This window comes from Pinus tabuliformis, chromosome 3_2, assembly GCF_031772625.1.
Source record: "Pinus tabuliformis cultivar Carrire ecotype Pingquan chromosome 3_2, CPIR1, whole genome shotgun sequence".
NCBI lineage: Eukaryota > Viridiplantae > Streptophyta > Pinopsida > Pinales > Pinaceae > Pinus > Pinus tabuliformis.
Window position 1 is genome coordinate 1,287,738,712 of NC_142302.1, and position 20,631 is coordinate 1,287,759,342.

At 34.6% G+C, this 20,631-nt stretch overlaps 1 protein-coding gene across 1 annotated transcript; it reads right to left on the reverse strand.

The window, feature by feature from the left end:
* Positions 1 to 4,921: 4,921 nt before the first annotated feature.
* Positions 4,922 to 10,437, reverse strand: LOC149185447 (uncharacterized). The gene is made up of 2 exons (XM_089417949.1): positions 9,601 to 10,437; positions 4,922 to 5,310 (listed from the first exon to the last, which is right to left on the reverse strand). The coding sequence occupies exons 1-2, from the start codon at positions 10,143 to 10,145 to the stop codon at positions 5,121 to 5,123; spliced, it is 735 nt and encodes a 244-aa protein (XP_089274075.1). The 5' UTR covers positions 10,146 to 10,437; the 3' UTR covers positions 4,922 to 5,120.
* Between the last annotated feature and the right edge of the window lie 10,194 nt (positions 10,438 to 20,631).

The window sequence follows — 20,631 nt, forward strand, 5'->3', positions numbered from 1 at the left end:
TATTCCTCGGATTGTGAAGTTGATGCATATTGGTCTATTTCTTCCATAGCTTTTAAAACCAGTCGTAGCACTTTGTTCCAAGGAGGTAGGGCCCACTCTTGAAAACAATTGTTAGATCAGTGAGTGTAGGTAGTTTTATAATTGCAATTTGTTATTTAATTATTGATTTCATTTCATTTATAGTGTGTTTCGTAAATATAGTATTTATGTTAAGTTTTTGTCGGAAAACTTGTCTTTTATATTTTTTCCCTTAAAAATTACTTTTTATATTTTATAGTTTTAAAGGATCATTACAAGGATAATATTCATTATGAGCTCAACATATTACATGCTTTGAGTAGAAAAGATAACAACATTTGTCCCAATCAATTTATCTAATTTTAATTGACATTTTACAGATCTATACTTATTTTAACATGTAAACATATTTAAGAATTTTATTAATTTTTGAAATATCAATCTAAAATGTTTAGGATATTAGTGCAAAAACATTCAAATTTTTAAAATTTTTACTTAGTCTTAAAAGAATTTAGTTATTTTTTAAATAAAACACTTTTATCTTATAAAATTTATACAAAACATACTTAAAAAATAAAAAAATTAATTCATAAGCAAAATTTAATTTTCAATTTTTTTATAATAAATTATTTTAAAAATTAACCTATGTAATCGTAATTGTGAAGAGCAATGGACAAGTGTGTAAGATCTTTAATTGACTATTTATAGTGAAAAAAAAATACATTGGACTTTATTGTGAGGAGTAAATAAAGTAGGTTTTTAATAAAAATTTAAAAACATCAAGAGTATTTTTAGGAAAATAATTTAAAATATGATAAGTATTTTTTTGGAAAATTTAAATTCATATTTTAAGAAGATTTAAAATTATATTTTAAGAAATAATTTTTTAGAAGATTTAAATAATTAAAATTAAAAGTTAAAATTGAATTTTTAAAAGTATTTAAGTAAAATAGTCTTTTCCTATATATATATATAATAATTTATTTAAAATAAAATTACGTTAACATTTTTATTCGGCTTTGATTTACGTATTCTAAGGTTTTTTTATATAGTCATTAATGTTTAGCTCTATGAGAGGGGGCTCTGTCTCCTTTAGCCAGATTGTTTTAGAAGTTCATAACGATTTTGGATTTATTGCTATTTCCCTCCATTCTCCTCATCTTCGACATCCTTTACATAAAGCACTTGGGCGGAGTGGAGTTTCTGGTTTCACAACAAACTCTTCATTGTGTGCATTAAGGCAAGCTAGAAATCTAGGGTGTTGCCTACCAAAAGCAGTGCAAGATCCAAAATACAAGGTGAAAACTAGGAAGATCAGAGAATGTATCGAATATATGTAGGATCACTCTTTGATCTACAAATTTATTGGATTATGGCCCTATGAAAAGACTTTGATTGGGTGGATCTCAAACAAATGGAACCTCCAGGGTCAAATAGAATTAGAGTTGGGGGAAAAAGGTTTCTTCATTGTCTTTTTCTCCAACTTAGAAGACAGATCAAGGGTTTTTGAAGGAGGGTTGTATTTTTTCAACAATGCAGGGCTCTTCATGTGATTTTGGAAGGAGTAATATAACCCGTAGAAGGAAGATTTCCTTGTTGTTCATATGTAGGTGTGTGTCTTTTCTCTTCGCAAGGAATATTTGGAAAAAAAAATGCTTGAAGGTATTGGTAATGCCATCAACCCCTTTGTCAACATATCAAAGGGCACTAAGAAAGGGAGGTACACATCATATGCACATATCTTTATTTATATGAATATCCACCATCATCTTCCAACCTCCATAAATGTTTATTATCAAGATAATGTTTTGAAGCAGTCTCTAGATTATGAACATGTCCCCTTTAGATGCAAATAATGTCATGAATATGAGCATCTTATGAGGAACTGTTTGATGAATACCAAGGAGTTGTTTGAAGCACACCCTTCTCAGAAAGAGCAAGATGATTCAAGAAAAGTCCCCCAAAGAAGAAGAAATTTGAATCCTCAGGGTACCTCAAATCGTAACCAGATACCCAGAGTTGGAAATAGGTTCAAGTCTCTCTCTTCTTTGAAGTAGTCTCGAGAACAAGACAACATTCAATCTAGTGTGCAATCAGCAAAAGGAAAATCCCATAACCCTCTATCGAATCCTACATAGCCGGTGTAAAAAACTCTTAAAGAGCACTACCAAAATCCAACACTATAAGAAATTTTTAGCTCCCCTTTGGAAGAAACTGAAGTAGAAGCCCTACCAAAAGATATGGATCTGGATGACCCATGACTAATTGTTCTTGTAGAAGAATGACATGGAAAAGATTTGAAGGACATATCAAATCATCATGCTATGATTTTATATAAGGCCTATCTTCGAAGCAAGGAAAGAAACCAAGTTCGAGTTCTTCATAGTATGGTCTTGGGGTTTAAAAAATTGATTTCAATGTGGCCTCCAAGCAAGACAAAGAAACATAAAACAAGGCCATAAGAGCAATAAGGCACTGATTTTAGAAGACAGTGAACAATTAGTTAACTTGGGGAAAATCATGCTAATGTTAGATGCATTTCTCTCTTTAAAATTTTAAATTTTTAAGGAGTTTTTATGTGACCATGATTAATGTAGTCCGCTTCTGATTATTTATTATTGGTAAGTAGCTTGTTACTCTCAAGAATCTCCTAGATTTTACTTTTTTTTGGAAAATCAAACTATATGTAACTTTTTTTATTAATAAAAAGAACATTTTTCCCCCACAAAAATAAAAATAAAAATATATTCATTATTAAATTAAATAAATAATATCAATTAATAAAAATATATTCATTATTAAATTAAATAAATAATATCAATTAATTTTTTTAAATAAAATAAATGTATATTGTTAAGATAGAACATGTTACAAAATGTTGATTAGCTAATAAAAAATATGTGTTTAGTCCATGTGTAATTTGGAAAGAAAAATGGAAAGAATTTATAGCATTTTAAAGTTATTAAGAGTTCATATATGTTTTATATATATAATTTTAACATATATATAATTTATAGATTATAGATTAAAATTAAAGTTAAAATAAAAGATAAATTTGTGATAGGTAAAAAAATATTTTGATTTTTTGTATGTGGAGTGTGCCAGGTGCAAAACAAATAACGACGCATAAAGGTAGTTGAGGTAGTTTAGGTCATGATGTATATAGTTTCGAGCATTAGATTTATTTATTTTATTTAATAAAATGTTAGTTTTTAATGTGTAATTAAATTTCATTAATGTAAAGTTAATGAAGTACACACATTTTTATTAGTTAATAAGTCGTGCATTTAATGTCATATTTTCAACGCAAAAGAGTCTCTTTCTATGGTCGCAACGACTCGTTTTACTGTGATGTTACTGACCGACCTTGTCAATTTAAAGCAAGATTTTTGCAAGGGTAAATGCTTTATTTGGATTTATGGGTTGTTATAAAGGTAAATTCAGTCAACTCGTAAACATGATCCGGTCTCTATGCATCAAGAATTTGAAGCTAAATCATTATCATACTAGTATTAACGGAAAAAACCATCCAAAACAACACGGAAGTTACCTACATAGAATCTCACTTTGAAGAAAACTATCCAAATCAACACGGTAATTACCTACATAGAATCTCACTTCGAAGAGTATATAGCAATTTCTTAGCTATCAAGTTCGTACCCTGTGGATATGCATGTAGAAATTTCAAATTTCTAGTTTGAAATTCCAACGAATAGACTCAAACAGTCATATGTCAGGTAGCTATAACTTTCTGCAACTAAACTGTGTGGAGGTTTAGAAAAAGTGCACACTCCACCCATCATACAAATAGACTCAAACAAAGTCATAGGTCATGCTCTAAATAACATTATGTAGCTATAGCCTTCTGGAACTAAACTGTGTGGAAGTTTAGAAAAAGTGCACACTCTACCCATCATCAGGGACAAATGATGGGTGGAGTGTGCACTCAAAAAGTCGGATGTTCTAACTGTGAAAATCTACACATTTAAGTAATCTATCTACTCTTCAAAGCAAAATTACACATATTCAAGGTAGAAGGAGAAAATAGTAATTCTGCAAAGCAAGAAGCAACATCTCCCAGAGAAAATGTTGATGCTCGTTTTGCTGCAGCCACTAGTCCTAATTCAAAGAGTATCAGACATGCAACGTACTCTAATTATTGCTTAAGGGAAGACAGTAGATGTACATCATTAAATGTCAAGAAATTTTTACAACTCAGATGCCCGGTACAAGCTACACAAGGACACAGTTGGATCATGTTAAAAAAGTCAAACTAAAAAGCATCCACAAGACTTCAATTCAGCCTCCAAATCGATAAATTCTGCAGGAAATATTAGAGTCGGAAAGCTTACAGTTCTGTACACTCAACTTATGGAGCTTCTCTCTTTCCTGAGCAACAGACATTTAGCAATATCAATAGAAAACAAAAGCCACAAGTATTAGAACAGCAGTTTCCGGAAGATCACCCATACAAACATTAGGATTTATCACCCTTTTGTAAATTTAATTGTTTGACATTTAAATATGCAAAGGACTGCTCTCATAGTTTTATCCATTGATCCTTTGCATGTGGATTCTGATACAAGGCTTAAGGCTTGTATGCAGAAATTTTGTAAATTTGGAAGACTCTGTATGAGAAGCTAATATAAAAATTATCTCCTTTAGTAGCCTTTGAAAATAATATGATTTATCACCCTATAAATTAAGCCATCTGAATTTTATCATCCAAAGAAAATAACCTCCCAATTGAAAAAATGGACAACTGTTAAAGTGGGATTGGTGTGGCCCAACCTATAGAAAATGTAAATTACTTCGTAATAAATATATGGCAAAAAGCCTTCACAAGGCTTAACTAAGAATAACCATGAGGGCAATCTTGTAAACCTGAATTTTAGCGCAGATGTTGTATAACAAAACATAGCATATAGATGCCACAAGCACTCTAACAATATTATAGCATTGTCAAGCCCTTAGAGCCAAAAGTACCTCAAGATTGCTCTTAAACACTTTCCTGCTAAAGTAGAAAACAGCGTTATTCCTTCAAAAGGCAGGAATAGTAGATACGCTTTCAAGTATATATTTTACATGCAAGTTAGGCCACCTTAGGTTGATGCTCCTGTCTTTGACTGAACATTCTCAATTGTCCCAGATTTGACATTCTTGTCAAAATTCTGCTGGTGCTCAAAAGGAACTGATCCTGCCATCATGACTTTGATTAAGCGTTTCTCTTTGCGCTCATCTATCACAATTTGTTGATGACGACATTCGACACTACAGAACGCTCTATCATCCCTGTCACATACATGCATCAATAGTAATATTAAAATGGTAAAATTATCGAGAGGTCCTTCTAACACATCAACTAATCCCATACAATTATCAATGCAGGGTAATCGAGAAACATATCAGATCAACCAAAGAAAACGCAATGTAGTTAATGCATACACAAAAATACTCATTAGAGTTAACCATTGAATAATTCTCTGGTCCTAGGATATATTCATACAAGTCCAATGTATTAAACGTGGGGCCAATATCAAATTCTTCAAGCATATCTCTGAAATAATCATATCATCTATCTACTCCAAATTTTTGCTTGGCAACGAAAGAAACACAATATAGTTAATGCATAAACATAATACTCATTAGAGTTAACCATTAAATAACTCCATCTAGTCCTAGAATATATTCATATTAGTCCAATGTACTAAACATGGGGCCAACATCAATTTCTTAAAGAAATTCTCTGAAAAAATCATATCACCTGTCTATTTCAAATTTTTGCTTGGCCTGAAAGCTTTAGTTTAAAATATGTCCCTTGAAGTAATCTGCCAATAAATACACCATTACATGATCCCTCTTCCGAAACACTTTAATTCTTTGAAGCCTGTAGATATTGCAGTCCTGTATTATATATTTCATAATTATTCCTAGAATTCCATAATATGGTTGGAAACTCCTACGCTATCGTGGCTAACATGCTTGTCCACATGCAAATCAATCACATCTAGATATATTTTGGCACTTACCCATAATGGTGGCTGACTTTTAGTCGCTTGCAGACAGGAGTTATAGGCAAATTCTGTTTGTGGCAGGGTCGAAAACTTGAATCCTATCACTTTGGGCTATCTCCAGCACCAAGGTTCTTGTTCACGTCTGGCCATTTGATTGTGGGTGGGGCGCTGAACTGTAATACAACATGCTTTCTTTATCCACAATGTCCTCCAAAAGTCGAAGTAAAGTGTGAAGCATATAATCTTTATCACTGGTAACATGATTGGGAAATCGATGACTCCGTGCAGATAAACAACTTTAAAGAACTTAGCTATAAAACTTGACCAGTTAGCCATTTCACATGGAACAAAATGGATCACTTGAGAAATTGGCCGGCAGGAACACTACTTAGCGGCATTTAAGATAAATCCAAAACAAATCCATGGCACTATCCATTTATGGGCCCTCATGCACTTCAAATAGTCTTTTCCCTACTTAACAAAGAAAGGAAAGTACAAGAGATCCAACTTTTCACAATCTTTTTTTAAGTTAATAAGACCAGCTGAACATTGAATAGCCATAAGATACGAAATTGAAAACTTTTCAAATTTACTGAGCCTTTCCTTTGGACGAATATCTGAATGTCTCGGTAGCTCTTTCACCACAAGAAGTGGAGAGTGACCCTTCCAACTACCAGCCTAACACTCCGCTGTATTTATAGCGGAACTACAGATCCTCGAGAAGAATAGTGCACCAGTAACTCCAAAATCAACAAACCCACAAAAAGGCTTTGAATCCAGAACTAAATCTCTTTAGGGAATTTACATTTCCAAAAACACAGGCAAAACTTTCTGATTTCTTACTATAATTGCAATTCCGATCCATGAAGCCTGTTTTATGAACAAATCCCTACGATAAAAATGTTGCAAATAAAACATGTTACGGGTCCTTTATTACCTTCAAATCTTTTAAACCTTTGTTGTCCTCTAAATCCTTCATGCCTTCTACTAACCCACTCATTTTCTTAAGAAGAACCTTCACTTCTGACTTCTCTTGGACTGCTACATGTCAAGTTGCCCTTACAAAATTACATATTACGTCCACCTCCACAGCCACATATTGGAAGGTCTCGTCGACTAAGTTCATCTTTATCGTGGCAACCCATTCTATATTTGATATTTTAATCTACTTATATACCTAGCTGTATCCTACTCTGTATCTTCGTATACATTCATCCTAATCTGTAACTTGATGGATTGCTTAGTATATGCCTATCTGGATAACTCTTTTTGTCGCAAGTTTTAGAATTGTATCAACAGAGTTTGTTTATAATCAGCTAAAAATAATTCATTTCTTAACTTCTTTATCCTTTTGAGCCAGGTGAGAATATTTGCTTTCCCTTCTCAAATTCTTTTCTCCATAAGTTCTCCCACCCTAAACAGCCGTATGGGATTTTAGCTTGTTACAGCATACTTGAACTTTCTTGAGTCATTTACTGTACTCTCTTCCATCTCATAATATTGCTCTGTTTCCTGGAAGGTTGGACCTAGTCAATCAACATTCGAGTTGAGCTCTTCATGATGTACATTAATATATTAAGCTTTAGTGCAATCTCGTCTTTTCAAGGCATTAATAAGACAAATCAGTGTGTCTAATTCCTCCTTGTTAGACCTTCATCTGCTCAACCTGTCATCTTCAGACTGCTCCATTTCATCTTCAGAAGCTCTTCTTCCTCCAATTCCTCCTCACTAGACCTTACTTTGGTCAAACTTCCAGCTTCTAATTATTTCAGAAAAAATTTGGGTATTACGGAAAATTTGTTTGACATCTTAGATAACATATTCTTCATTTATATGTATATATGATAGTAAATATTTATGGATAATTGTATAAGCTGGTAGGATAGTCTGCGGGTAAAAATGAATCAGGATCAAATCCCCCGTTTTAGGGATAAAAGCAAACCAACAATGTTATGAATGAACAGTAATTTGGCACTCAGTGAACTGACAAGGAATTAAGGACAAAATATCATCTTCATCTAGACAAGCGAATGAAAGTGTTACAAGGACACACAAACGGAGGAACAGAGCACAGCAACTTTTAGCACTGCTATTTTCTGGCCAGAGATATTTATAAAACAAAGACATCTGCTTCCAAACAAGTTAAAACGAAATAAGCATTCAATAACATACAATCAGTAAATAAAAACAAGAGAAGAAGTTACTGTGACAACCCCCCTACCATGGCTGGCAACCAAGTGAATAGCCTAGGCAGTAAAAGATATCAAAATTGAAACTATCCTTTGGAAATTCTATCTATTGCTGGGCAATAAAGGCATCTAAATGCAGAGAATTTAAATGAGATAAGCCCTCAATAACATGAAATCATTAAAGGATTTGAAAACCCCATGGCAAGTGAAAGTTTGAAACACAGGGATCCTTATAACATATTAAACATAGCATGTGCTTTGTGAGAATTACATGAGAGAACAGTTTACAGTACAAGCTAGAGAGAAAAAGCCGATGAAGCCTTCATAATTGCACGCCACCCAGGTTCATAGAAAAGCATTTCAGTTCCATTTCCAACCAACAGTGAATCAATTTCACTTGCAGAAAGATATACGTTCAATTCTTGTTGAGGCGCTCGTTACCCCAGTTGGGGCAACCTGCCAAAGTATATGGGAAGTTAATGGTGATTCAGTTCCACTTCCAGAAACACCTACATTCAACTCTTGTTGAGGTGCGCCTTAACCCAGTGAGGCAAATACCAAAGTCAATGGAAATCGAATGTCTCACCGAAGATTCTGGTGTGGTCTTTTGGTGTCGACCATATTGACAAGTACAATGACCTAGGCTCTCTGCATACAACCTACATCTGATTCCACAGTCCAGAATAGGACAAGACAAATTTTCCTTCGGAAATTAAAGGTTCCAGAATCAGGTCTAGATGAAATAGAATTTAGTCCCGCAAAGGGTGGGCTTACTTAAAGATTCTTATTAGCCGGCAGTCAATTCTTTTTGACTATGAGAGCTAAATACAAAACAAAAGACATATCAACCACAATCAATCTGCCACATCTCAATCTCGATCATTACTAATACGGCGCGGCCATAAACTGAAACATAACCAAAACCCTAAAGCCCAAAACCCAAAAGCTTGAAACGAATTTTCGAGATGCAGCAGTAGCCATGTTGACTTCGAACAAAATCTCCAACAAGGAATACCGAACTCTGATATTAACTGTAATATTAATAGGCTTGCATCCAAGAAGGCATCACAAAAACAACAATCATAAGCAAAGGGACCCACAAAGCACGCAGGCTTCTGAACCTTCAATCTTGCAGCCAAACGTGTTGGCCTACAAGCAGACATGTTTCGCTTTTCTTGCGTATGTTGCAAGGTGAAGGGTTAGAGAAGGGGAAGATATTTTAAGTTATAAAAGCAATTCCAATAAACAGCATGATAAACATATCCAACTGCTATTTCACACACCCTGACATGGCTCTGCTTTGCACTCCTAATGCAAAGCTGTATTATGCATCATTTTCTGTGCAGTAATGAAATATAAAAATCTGAAAAAACAAGTACCTATACATGTAGATGTCCCGACCATTACCGAGCCGGCGCTTACAGAGAAAGCAGGCCCGAAGAAAATGAGCAGGCTCGACCATTTGCGCACCAGGTCCCCAGGGATTAACCGTCTGCGGGAACGATTCAGTCCTCGTCAAGGTATAATCTCCTCTGTTTCCCATGGGGTTCTTCACATTGCTTTTCACACCCACATGACCAAAAGGAAACTGCCCTTGCCCCATGAATGGCTGAGCTGGATATGGTACGGCCAATTCTGGGGCCATACCCTTCAAGAAGGCGTCCACAGGGGGTGGTTGATTATTGCCCTCATTAGGATCCATCCCACAGGGGCTGTTTTTGCTTTTCAAAACGGGTATGCTATTGCCGGATTCATTGGATGGGGGACTGGGTATCCTGGATTGTGGGGCAATTGGGTTGGGCGCCCTTTGTTTTTCTTCACGGCAGGACTCACTTGGAGGACTGTTCTCAATGCCTGAACATGCACCCAACTGCGACATGCTCGTTGTGCGCCTCATAGCAGGTCGATGTCGTTTGCCCAACATACTTGTTTCTCTGAAAGCTCACAACACAGATTCAGAACCTCTAAAATCTATAAATGCATCATCCAAACCCGTGAAGTATCAGCCGAACCCCGCCTGTTCTTCATATATTATGAACAGGGGCTGTTACAGGCAGCCGATTTGCTCCATAAAGAAGAGGAACTGCAACACATGAAAGGCGTGATTGCGGCATAAACCCCGCCTGCCCCCGAAATTTGGCGGTTCCGATAGTCGAGAGTCGCAGGGAAGAAGGGCGAGCCTGAGACTTCGAAAACGAGCAGAAAAGAAATAATCAGTACAGTCCACTCATGCTGTGAGTGCCGTCGGCCATACCGGAAAACGTTTCGCGACTTTTTTGGGGGAAGTTTCGGCCTCACACGTGGCGCTCTCGTGAACCGTCGATGGGATTCTCGGCAGCGGGTACGCCGGCTTTTCGATTCTTTCGCTTGTCGGTGGGAGAATCCAGAATCCCTTTTTAAGGAATCTTGGCCCGACTTCTCTTTCTCTTTTGGTTTGTTTTGGAATATCCTTCTCAACTCGTTTCCTTTTTAAGTGTGATTTCCGGTAATTTTACTTTGACCATTTTCTTACCGTGTCAATTATGAATTACTTTTGTTTTAGAAACGGAGTTGTCTATAATGTGACTTTTAAGGAATTTTAAAGAATTTTGGCTAGACTTCTCTTTTTTTGGTTTGTTTTGGAATATCTTTCTCAACTCGTTTCCTTTTTAAGTGTGATTTGTGATTTCCGGTAATTTTACTTTGATTATTTTTTTACAGTATCAATTATGAATTACTTTGGTTTTAGAAACGTAGTTGTCTATAAGGGGACATTTTGGAGATTCTGTGATGGGCGGAAGAAATTGAGGTTAAATCTTGATTTGTTGCAGTTAAAATGGTTTTTTAACTACATATTTAGATTCAGCACCCTGGAAAACCCCTAGGACGCTTTGATTGTGCAGAAACTAGCTATCAAACTCGCCATTCCAATAAATTGCTGCCGGATTTTGACCGGAAAAACCCACCGGAAAGGCTTCCAAAAAGTCGCATTATAGACAACTGCTTTAGAAACAAGGTATTTTGATCTATTTCCCTGCCCGCAATAAATGATGTGAAGGTTTTAAGCGTGTCGTTGTGGTAAAATGTTTTGGTTAAAGAGTACACTGAGTGCTAGTGTGATTGTGAAAGTGAAAATTTATTAATTTTATTTATTTATTTATTTTATATGGTCAGATATATAGATGGAATTTGATGGGTAAATTGATTGTCATGGAGTAATTTGCGTGTAAATTGATTCTCATGGAGTAAATTGCTCGTCAAATATAAGTAAAAAATTTCTCGAGTATTATTAGCATTTGTTAAAATAATTAAAATGGGCTTTAGAGTTGAAACCGGCTAATTTGACGGTGTTTCAGATTTGAAATTCCTACTTTGGGCGGGAGTGGTTGTTATCTCTAAATTAAGGTTGACTCATTATTTTTATTCAAGGAAAACCATGTCATGGTTCGTAAGGAGGTAGGTTTTTGCCTACCAGTTGTCTCGAGGAATTTCAGATTTGAAATTCCTACCTTGGGCGGGAGTGGTTGTTATCCCTAAATTAAGGTTGACTCATTATTTTTATTCAAGGAAAACCATGCCACGTGTAACTCCCCACTCATGGTTCGTAAGGAGGTAGGTTTTTGCCTGCCAATTGTCTTGAGGAATTTCGGATTTGAAATTCCTACCTTGGGCGGGGGTGGTTGTTATCCCTAAATTAAGGTTGACTCATTATTTTTATTCAAGGAAAACCATGCCACGTGTAACTCCCCACTCATGGTTCGTAAGGAGATAGGTTTTTGCGTGCAAGTTGTCTCGAGGTCTTAGCGAAGCAAAAAGAGTTTTAGGGCATTATAATTTTTATTATGGTAAAAAGTAATAAAAACATTACTATTTTTTATTATGTTATGAAAATTATTATTTTTGAATGAACTTATTTCCTATGGCTTATTTGTTATATGTTTCGGAATTTTTTGGAGTATATTTATTGGTTGAATTTGCTCATAGTTCCGCACAAGTTTGAATTGTGAACTTTTCACAATTTTTTGGAGCATATTTATAGGTTGAATTTGCTCATAATTCCGCACAAGTGCACAAGTTTGAATTGTGAACTTTCCACAATTTTTTGGAGCATATTTATCGGTTGAATTTGCTCAGAATTCCGCACAAGTGCACAAGTTTGAATTGTGAACTTTCCACAATCTTTTGGAGCATATTTATCGGTTGAATTTACTCATAATTCCGCACAAATTTGAATTGTGAACTTTCCACAATGTGAGTGTCTTACGGTTCTTTAGGGTGTTGAGTCAAAGACGTATTTTAAATAACAAAATATCAAAATTTAACCAAAAATTGTTTCACCAATTCTGACCAAAAACTTTAAAATTATTATTACGGTTCTTTAGGGTGTTGAGTCAAAGACGTATTTTAAATAACAAAATATCAAAATTTAACCAAAAATTGTTTCACCAATTCTACCCAAAAACTTTAAAATATATAATAATTAAAATATTTTGATTATTTTTTAATAATAATATAATATAAATTAATTTTAAATAATTTTTATCATGCAATTAATGAATATTGAAAATAATTAAATTTTTAGTATAATAATTAGAAAAAGTAATATATTATTAGATATTTATATCTATTAATTCAATAATAAAATATATTAATTTTAGATAAATTGTATTCAATTTATTCTTATAATAATTTAATGGTAGTGGAAATTAATGACTCTTTTTATACTATTTTAATAGTTATAAACATTAATTTTGTATTGAATTTAATTCGACCTTTTAAATAATATCTCAATAACAATAAAGGAAAATTGGATATTTGTAACTTTGTCAATGATAAAAACATGCTAATTTTCCATTACGAATATTTTGACTCAATTTCTTTAAAGTGGCCAGCAATGATAGTGGAAAGCAATAACAATTCCATGGGGTTTTATATGTCGTCATCGTCATAATGTCATCTATGAGCTGGGGCAATGTATTAATTAAAGATATGATGAGGCATTTGTGTTTTTTTTAATTATTTTGATCATTTTTATTATTTGTATTTTTTAAATAAAAATATATATGGAATTTTATATATTTATTTAAAACAAAGGTATATTGAAAAATATATAAAATAATTTTTATTTTAAATAAAGTATATGTTAAATTATATATATCTATGGTATTTTTTTATCACTGAGATTTTTTGAAAAGTTTTCATGTTTGTTTTCCAATTTAGTTTGTCTAGAATCTCGTAGAGGTTCATTGAAATCACAAGTTTGACAGGTGAACTCTTCACAATTGAAGTGCCCTGGAGTTTTTGAGGGTGTTGAACCCATCTATGTAGTCAAAAAAACTAGTTTAAATAATACAAATCAATTTCACCACAGTTTTAAGCTCCAAAAATCCTACAAAAACTCCAAAAAAATCTGACATATAGACAACTCCTATATTTATTGTGTTTAGAGGCTCTCTCCAACTTAGTATCGAAGAAATGTTGTAATATCAACATTTTGACTCAATCAAATTACATAAAAAATAAAACAATAAAATTAATAATTAAAATAATTTTGAAATAAAATAGTCAATTTACCTTGGTGGTTTTTGGGCTCCAAGTTTTAAGTTTTGACAACCCATAGTTTTGCCAATGGCATTATTATGTAAAAAGACAAACACACACACACACATATATATATATATATATATATATGATGATGATGATGAAAGTCCACTAAGACTAAGAGATTAATTGCAACTCTTTAATATTTTATTTCTATAATAAAAAAAGAAGGGAAAAAAGTGTTCTGATCACTATAGTTTTGCTGACTTAACAAGTGAAGAAGGTTGGGAGTGTGGCAAATGTTTTGGAAATGAGAATGGATGTGGGTAAGAACCAGGCAATCCAATAGAAAGTGTTTTTCATCTTCAACCCTCTTAGTATCGCAAATGTGACAAATTTTTCCATACCAAGGTGTTTTGGGAATAGACCAGCGCTCGATTTCACTTTGAAACTCATGAGAATTAGTTCTTATCTTCACAATGTTCATTTTCTTCTTAGCACTGATCAAGATAGAAAGATAATTATGGTTATCAAGTGGGGGGTTGATCACCTCCTTATAATACCTTAGCTTCCTTTTTCCCTCTAACACTTTATCATCCCACAACATATCCTTAAATTTGGAAGTAATAATATTTTTAACATTATCCTTATTCTCCAAGATGATCTCCTCTTATCCCCCATTGAATGAGCCAAGATTGGGCATCCTTATGCTAACCTCACTTGAGTCGAAGGTGCAAGTTTTGGCTATAGTTAGAAAAAATTTGGGGAACGTCTTGGCTTCCATTTTGTAAAGCTTCTTCTTATACATTAGATACCTAAACATAGCCACACTTTCTATGGGGGAGAGACTAGCTTCAATCAAGAGGATATGATACGGAGTATCGCATTTAATTTTGAGTTGTAGGTTATGAATTGCTTTTAGATCAACTCAATCTTCCTCTACTATTCTCTAGATATACTCCAACCCCAAACCTCACATCCATATAAAATAACAGGGGTGACAAGAGTCTTAAATAGGAACTTGTTTTTGCTCCAAATCCAAAGATCAATCGAGTTACAATTGTTTTTAGGCTCATAATAAGCTTTTCGGCTTCCAATAATCCAATTCTTAATGCTATAATTCTACTTGAGTTGATGATGAATGTCAATACCTAAATATTTGTATGAAGAAACCTGCTCCAAGTAAATATTATAATAGATGAAATTGTCATGGCTAATCTTTTTGGATTTAATTATCATGACTTTAGTCTTGTCAGTATTAACAGTCATACCCATCTTGGAGCAGTAATCATGGAAGATTTTAAGTTGTTTGTCGATACCATCATGGCTTCTATATATATATATAGAGAGAGAGAGAGAGAGAGAGAGAGAGAGAGAGAGAGACACACACACACACACACACAAGCTTAGATCCATTTACTGTAGATCTACTAAGCTCCAAGAGAGATAAAATCTCTTTTCACTTTAAAAGAGTTTACACCTCAAGAGATTTGATCTCTCTCAATGCTTAGTAGATCTTGAATTAAGATAGATCTAGATTAAATTTAAATATATATATATATATATATATATATATATATATATAGAGAGAGAGAGAGAGAGAGAGAGAGAGAGAGAGAGAGAGATATGAAAATAAAATATATATCAGTAGTTTTCAACTATTAGAAACTAAAGTTTCATACTCAATTTTGTAATTTGTAACTTTTTTTTCACCTGAAAAAATTAAGATTTTTCTATTCAATAGAATTTTTAAAAAAGGTACAGTTTTGACTGTATTGTTTGTTGAACTCTAGTTTTTGGAAATTACAGTTGTTGAATATGAAAATTTAAATTGACTACCAACTATAAACAAAAAAAAAAAGCAAAAAAATAAAAAAAACAAAAAAAAAACCACACTTTCACCTAGAGTTTTCAAATCTGAAAATTTTTATATGTGTGCCTCAAAATATTACAAAACAGTTTCACTAGTAAATCTGCAATCTGTTCCAACAAAATTGTAGTTATAATACTTAATCTTGTCTTTATGTAGACAAGTTTTATGGGGATGAGACTACCAAAAATAAAAAAATAAGTAAATTATTTGTTGATATGTTGGTCCAAAGAGATTAGCAATTTGCTTTGTGGTTCCATGGTGTCATCTTGCTTGGCAGAAAAAGTTAGTTTATTGAAGCTATGGAGAGGGAGTGTGATTCCTTGCATGTGACCACTCGGCGTTAACTGCGAGATATGCGGGGAAGTTGGTGGGACCACCAATTTCGGTGGAACTGCTAGAATTAACTCCAGATAATGAATTTAACTAGCAATTAGCCAGATTTGGAGGAGGAAATTGTGGAAAGACTCGCAGAAGTCATAACTAAGGCAATTTTTGACCAAATGAGGAGGGGAAAGAGGTTGGGGTACCATTTTTTGAGTATTCTGGACTCACTGGAGTAGGTTTCAGAAGAATTTGAGCATTGTAAACACTTCTTTTTACACTTTTGAGCGTAATAGAGAGGCCCAAGCCATTGGAAGCTGTACTAAGGAGACGTAACGCAAGAGGGGTGAACTCCTTTATCGTGTTCTTGTTGTAATGTTTTTTCGATGATGTTATGTACATGTTTATGTTGTTGTTCAGTCTCTTATTTATGTTAAATTACTCATAAAATTTATATTAAAACTCATCATTTCACTTGCAAAAAAATCCATGAATCCTTAAGCACAATTAAAGCATTTTGTTTCTAATCTGAGGAGGATCTTAGCACAACAATCTAATATTTTAAATCAGATCATTTTGGTATCATAGCACTAGGTTTGCTGTGTGAAAGAAGGATTTAATTGTTTGCAAGTTTATGTCATGCTTACAAGGTTAAAACTCAAAAGAGGAGAAGGGAAGCTTGTTGGAAGCCCTGAAGTTGGGTCAAGGGAAAGGAGAGTAAGGTTGCCACAATCTCCAACACCAGTTCAACCTCGAGTTGCAATTGAGACTCCAGAGATCATGTCTTATGAAGGAGAACCTACAAACATGACATAAGATGAGAAGAACTTTAGAAATGCTTATTTTGATATGACAGAGATGGTGAAGGTCCTCTCTGAAGAGAGGAATACCAGGTTGAAAGGGGAAAGTTCCAAACCTCCCAAAGGAGAAGGCTCTTCAGAAGGAGGTAATGGAAAAGGAGGTAATGGAAATGGAGACAAACCTCCATGCTCTCCACCATCTTCTTCTTCTTCTTCTTCACAAGCATCTTCACCCTCTTCCACTAACATAACCTTACTCATACTCATCATCATACTTCAAAAGGAACTGGTAAATCACCTTTTTTAAAACTTGATTTTAAATTGGAGCTGCTCATGTATAATGGTGAAGTGAATGTAGAGAAGCTTGATAATTGGATTTGTCAGTTGGAGGTCTATTGCAGGATTCAAAACCTTCAAGAGGATGGCATAAAGATTCAATTATCTTCCTTGAGAATGGAGAGTGCAGCACTAGTATGGTGGGAATCAAAGACCCAAGAGGAGATTAAAAAACACGGTAAGATCTCAATTTCTTGGAATGATTTCATTGCTGCAATCAAAAGACAACTCTACCCTCTAGCTTATATGCAAAAAGCTATCATGAATTGGCAGAAATTTAGACAGCGTAAGGTCAAAATGTGCAAGATTACACCCAAGAATTCAGAAAAAGGTCTTTAATGTTAGGTGTATATTTGCAATCACAGGACACATTGCTAAAGTACATAGGGGGTTTACACAGTTACCTTAGGAATACTATCTTGATGTTTAATCCGAATAATCTAGATGATGTGTGTGCAAGCCACTCATCTTGAAGCAAGAGGGAAAAACACTCCAGAAGAAGGTCGTAAAAATCCATTTAAGGGTAAAGAGAAAGAAAAGGCTTTCAAGGGAAAGAAAAATGCCTTCATTAAAAAGGAAGGAGAGAAAACAATATGTAAACATTGTTCCAGAGAGGGTCATAATGAAGCTCATTGTTGGAAGCTTCATCCTGAAATGAAACCAAAGAAATTCAACAACAAGGAAAAAGAAAAGACAATTGTCGTCATTCAAGAGGATTTGGGATCTGATTCGGGTGATGAAACTAAAATTACAACCATGGGGATAAAAGGAAAAGAATCCATTGCTAGCACTAGTATATCAAATTGTCACACTAGTACTCCAAATGAAGAAACAAGGATTGAATTATTTCATGTGAGAGTAATCTCAAAACATACAAAAATCGACACACTTTTTTATAGTGGGTCTCAAGCCAACTTGATATCTGATGACTTAGTCAAACAACTTAATCTTGAAACCATTTTAGATTCCAAGCCATATCCATTGGATTGGATATGCAAGGACACAAACTTACATGTTACAAGAAAATGTATTCTTCAGTTTGAAATCACAGCAAACTTCATTGACGAAGTTGAATTAGATGTTGTACCGCTTGATATATCAGGAATTGTTTTGGGTAGTCCTTACCTTTATGATAGAAAAGAAATCTTCTATCGTCATGAAAACAAGTACCACTTGTTCAAGGATGATGTGGAGTATATTGTGAGAGCTCATCGCAAGAAACTAAATCTTTCATTAGTTAATGCAGGGAAAATGAAAAGACTAGTGAATTCAAGCAAGAATTTAGTGCTTCTTATGATCAAACCCAATGTTGATATTGATTATGAAGCGTTTGATGGTTGTAATTCAAATTCAAAAACTGATTTGGTTGATGTTTCTAACCATGATGATGAGGTGTTTTAGAAAGCAAAGGGATTTCCTTCCAAGAGGAGAATCCAACATGAAACACCATTGCAACAAAAGTGTCTTCTTCCTAACATTGACATGCACAAGATGTTAAGAATGGAAAGTGCAGAAATAACAAAACAAATCCAAGGATTGTTGAATAAAAGGATCATTCGACCTTCTCCTTTACCATGTGGTGCACCCCTTGTTTTGATGCCCAAGAAGAATGGTAAGCATTTCATTGAATGGGATTCAAGAAGTGGTTTTCATCAAAGTAGAGTTGTTGAAGGAGACATATGGAAGACGACATTCAAAATCAAGCAAGGTTTGTTTGAATGGCTTGTTATGCTTTTTTGGATTTGTCATGCTACTACTACTTTCATGCATATGAAGCAAGATGTATTGAAGCCATTTCTAGACATGATAGTCTACTTGGATGACATTTTCATTTTCAGAAAATTTCATTATGAACATGTCATGTATGAGAAAGAAATACTTGATGTCTTATGTCAAGAACATTTGTTATTGAAGATGTCAAAGTATATGTTGGATAAAACTTCTTTGATGTACTTGGGCCATGATATTGGAGAAGGTGAGTTGAAGTTAGACCTCTCCAAGATTGATGCCATTATGGATTGGTCAATGCTCAAGATAGTCATTTGGATAAGAGGTTTTTTGGGAGCAGCCCAATGTTGGAGGAAATATTTTGTTAATTTTTCTTCTATTGTAGCTCATTTGCATTCTTTGGCAGTTGTGCAAAAGGTATTCCAGTGGGGAGGCAAAAAACAAGAGGCATTTGATGCTTTAAAACAAAATATCAGTTTAGCCTTTATACTTGCTCTTCTAAACTTGAAAAAGTCATTTGAGTTTCAGGTTGATGTATGTGACTATGCCATGGGCACAGTCTTTATGCAATGTGGTAAGCCCATTTCTTTTCATTCAGAAATTTTCAAGGGTGAAGTGTTTAAGTTGCGGCGACAAAGGCATTTCCATTGGATAGGTATTCTTCTACTATTCCACTCAGTGAAAAGGTATAAGTGACAAGTTTGTTGATGTACTTTCTAGGCCTATAATTTGTATAACTACTTTCCTCAAGCATCATTTTATTTTACATGAAAGTTATGTTCAAAAGAATACATACTTTCAAGATGTACATTCAAGCTTGAGTCAAAGGAATCAAGTAGAGGAATTTGTTTACCATTTGCATCATAATGTGTTGTATCATCTTGGTAAGAAGGATGTTGCTATTGATAGTAACATGGAAAAAGCCAAATAGTTCATTGAACGACTCCAAATGGTACATCAAACAGTGCAAGATCAACTTGAAAAGGACAAAGGCAAGTACAAAGCAAGACACGACAAGCATCGTGTAGATCACAAGTTCCAAGTTAGTGATAAATGGATTGAGATTGGAAAGGTGAGGGAACTGTACCCTCACCTGCTGGACAACTGAAAGTGATCTTTTGGGGTCCAAAAGGCTTCCAGTGGGGAGGAGTGATTAGGTGCTCAAAAATCAAAGTTGTCATAATGGTGTGGAACCTGAATGAACGCGTAGTGCTCATCATCCTAAATCCAATGCAACTCGTTTCGCTCGAAACAAACATTGTATGGCTTCAAAAATGTGTTCTATTCACTTTGGCAAACAGGTAATTTTTTGGAAAAAAAGGGGACAACCCAGTCAACAGTCTATACTGCTGACTAGGCTTCCCAGTTGGCGCTGACTGTGCAGCTAAGGTGGTATCGTAATCTCATCATCAAATGGTTGAGTTCCATGTGGCATGTTCGTACAGGCATGAGTTGGTTGGGTGCTATTGGTTGAAGGCTATACAGGTGGACCAATGAGAGGGTGACATGTGGCAAACCCGGAGGCCGTCACGTGCACTCTCAAAGGTCGAGTAAAATTTTATGTGAGGAGGTTGGGGTTGAACCCGTGACCTCACCCACAACAACACCAAGATTTACTGCCATGCCCACAGGTTGGTTCTTAACTAACATATCGCAAGCGGGTCGACGTTAAAGAATCGACCCCAGAATAGGATCAGGGTTGCGATGCAATCACACATCACAAAAGGAACGACACTACAGAAATCGACCCCCAACATACCAAGTTGCGATGCGATATCGCAATCGCATATCACACATTACAAGTCCCGATATATGTTACCCCCCCAAGGCTC

Coding starts and splice junctions, on each gene's coding strand:
- LOC149185447 (XM_089417949.1), bottom strand. CDS start 10,145: ATGTTGGGCAAACGACATCGACCTGCTATGAGGCGCACAACGAGCATG. Junction 5,311..9,600: donor CGGGACATCTACATGTATAG/GTACTTGTTTTT, acceptor TGTATGTGACAG/GGATGATAGAGCGTTCTGTA.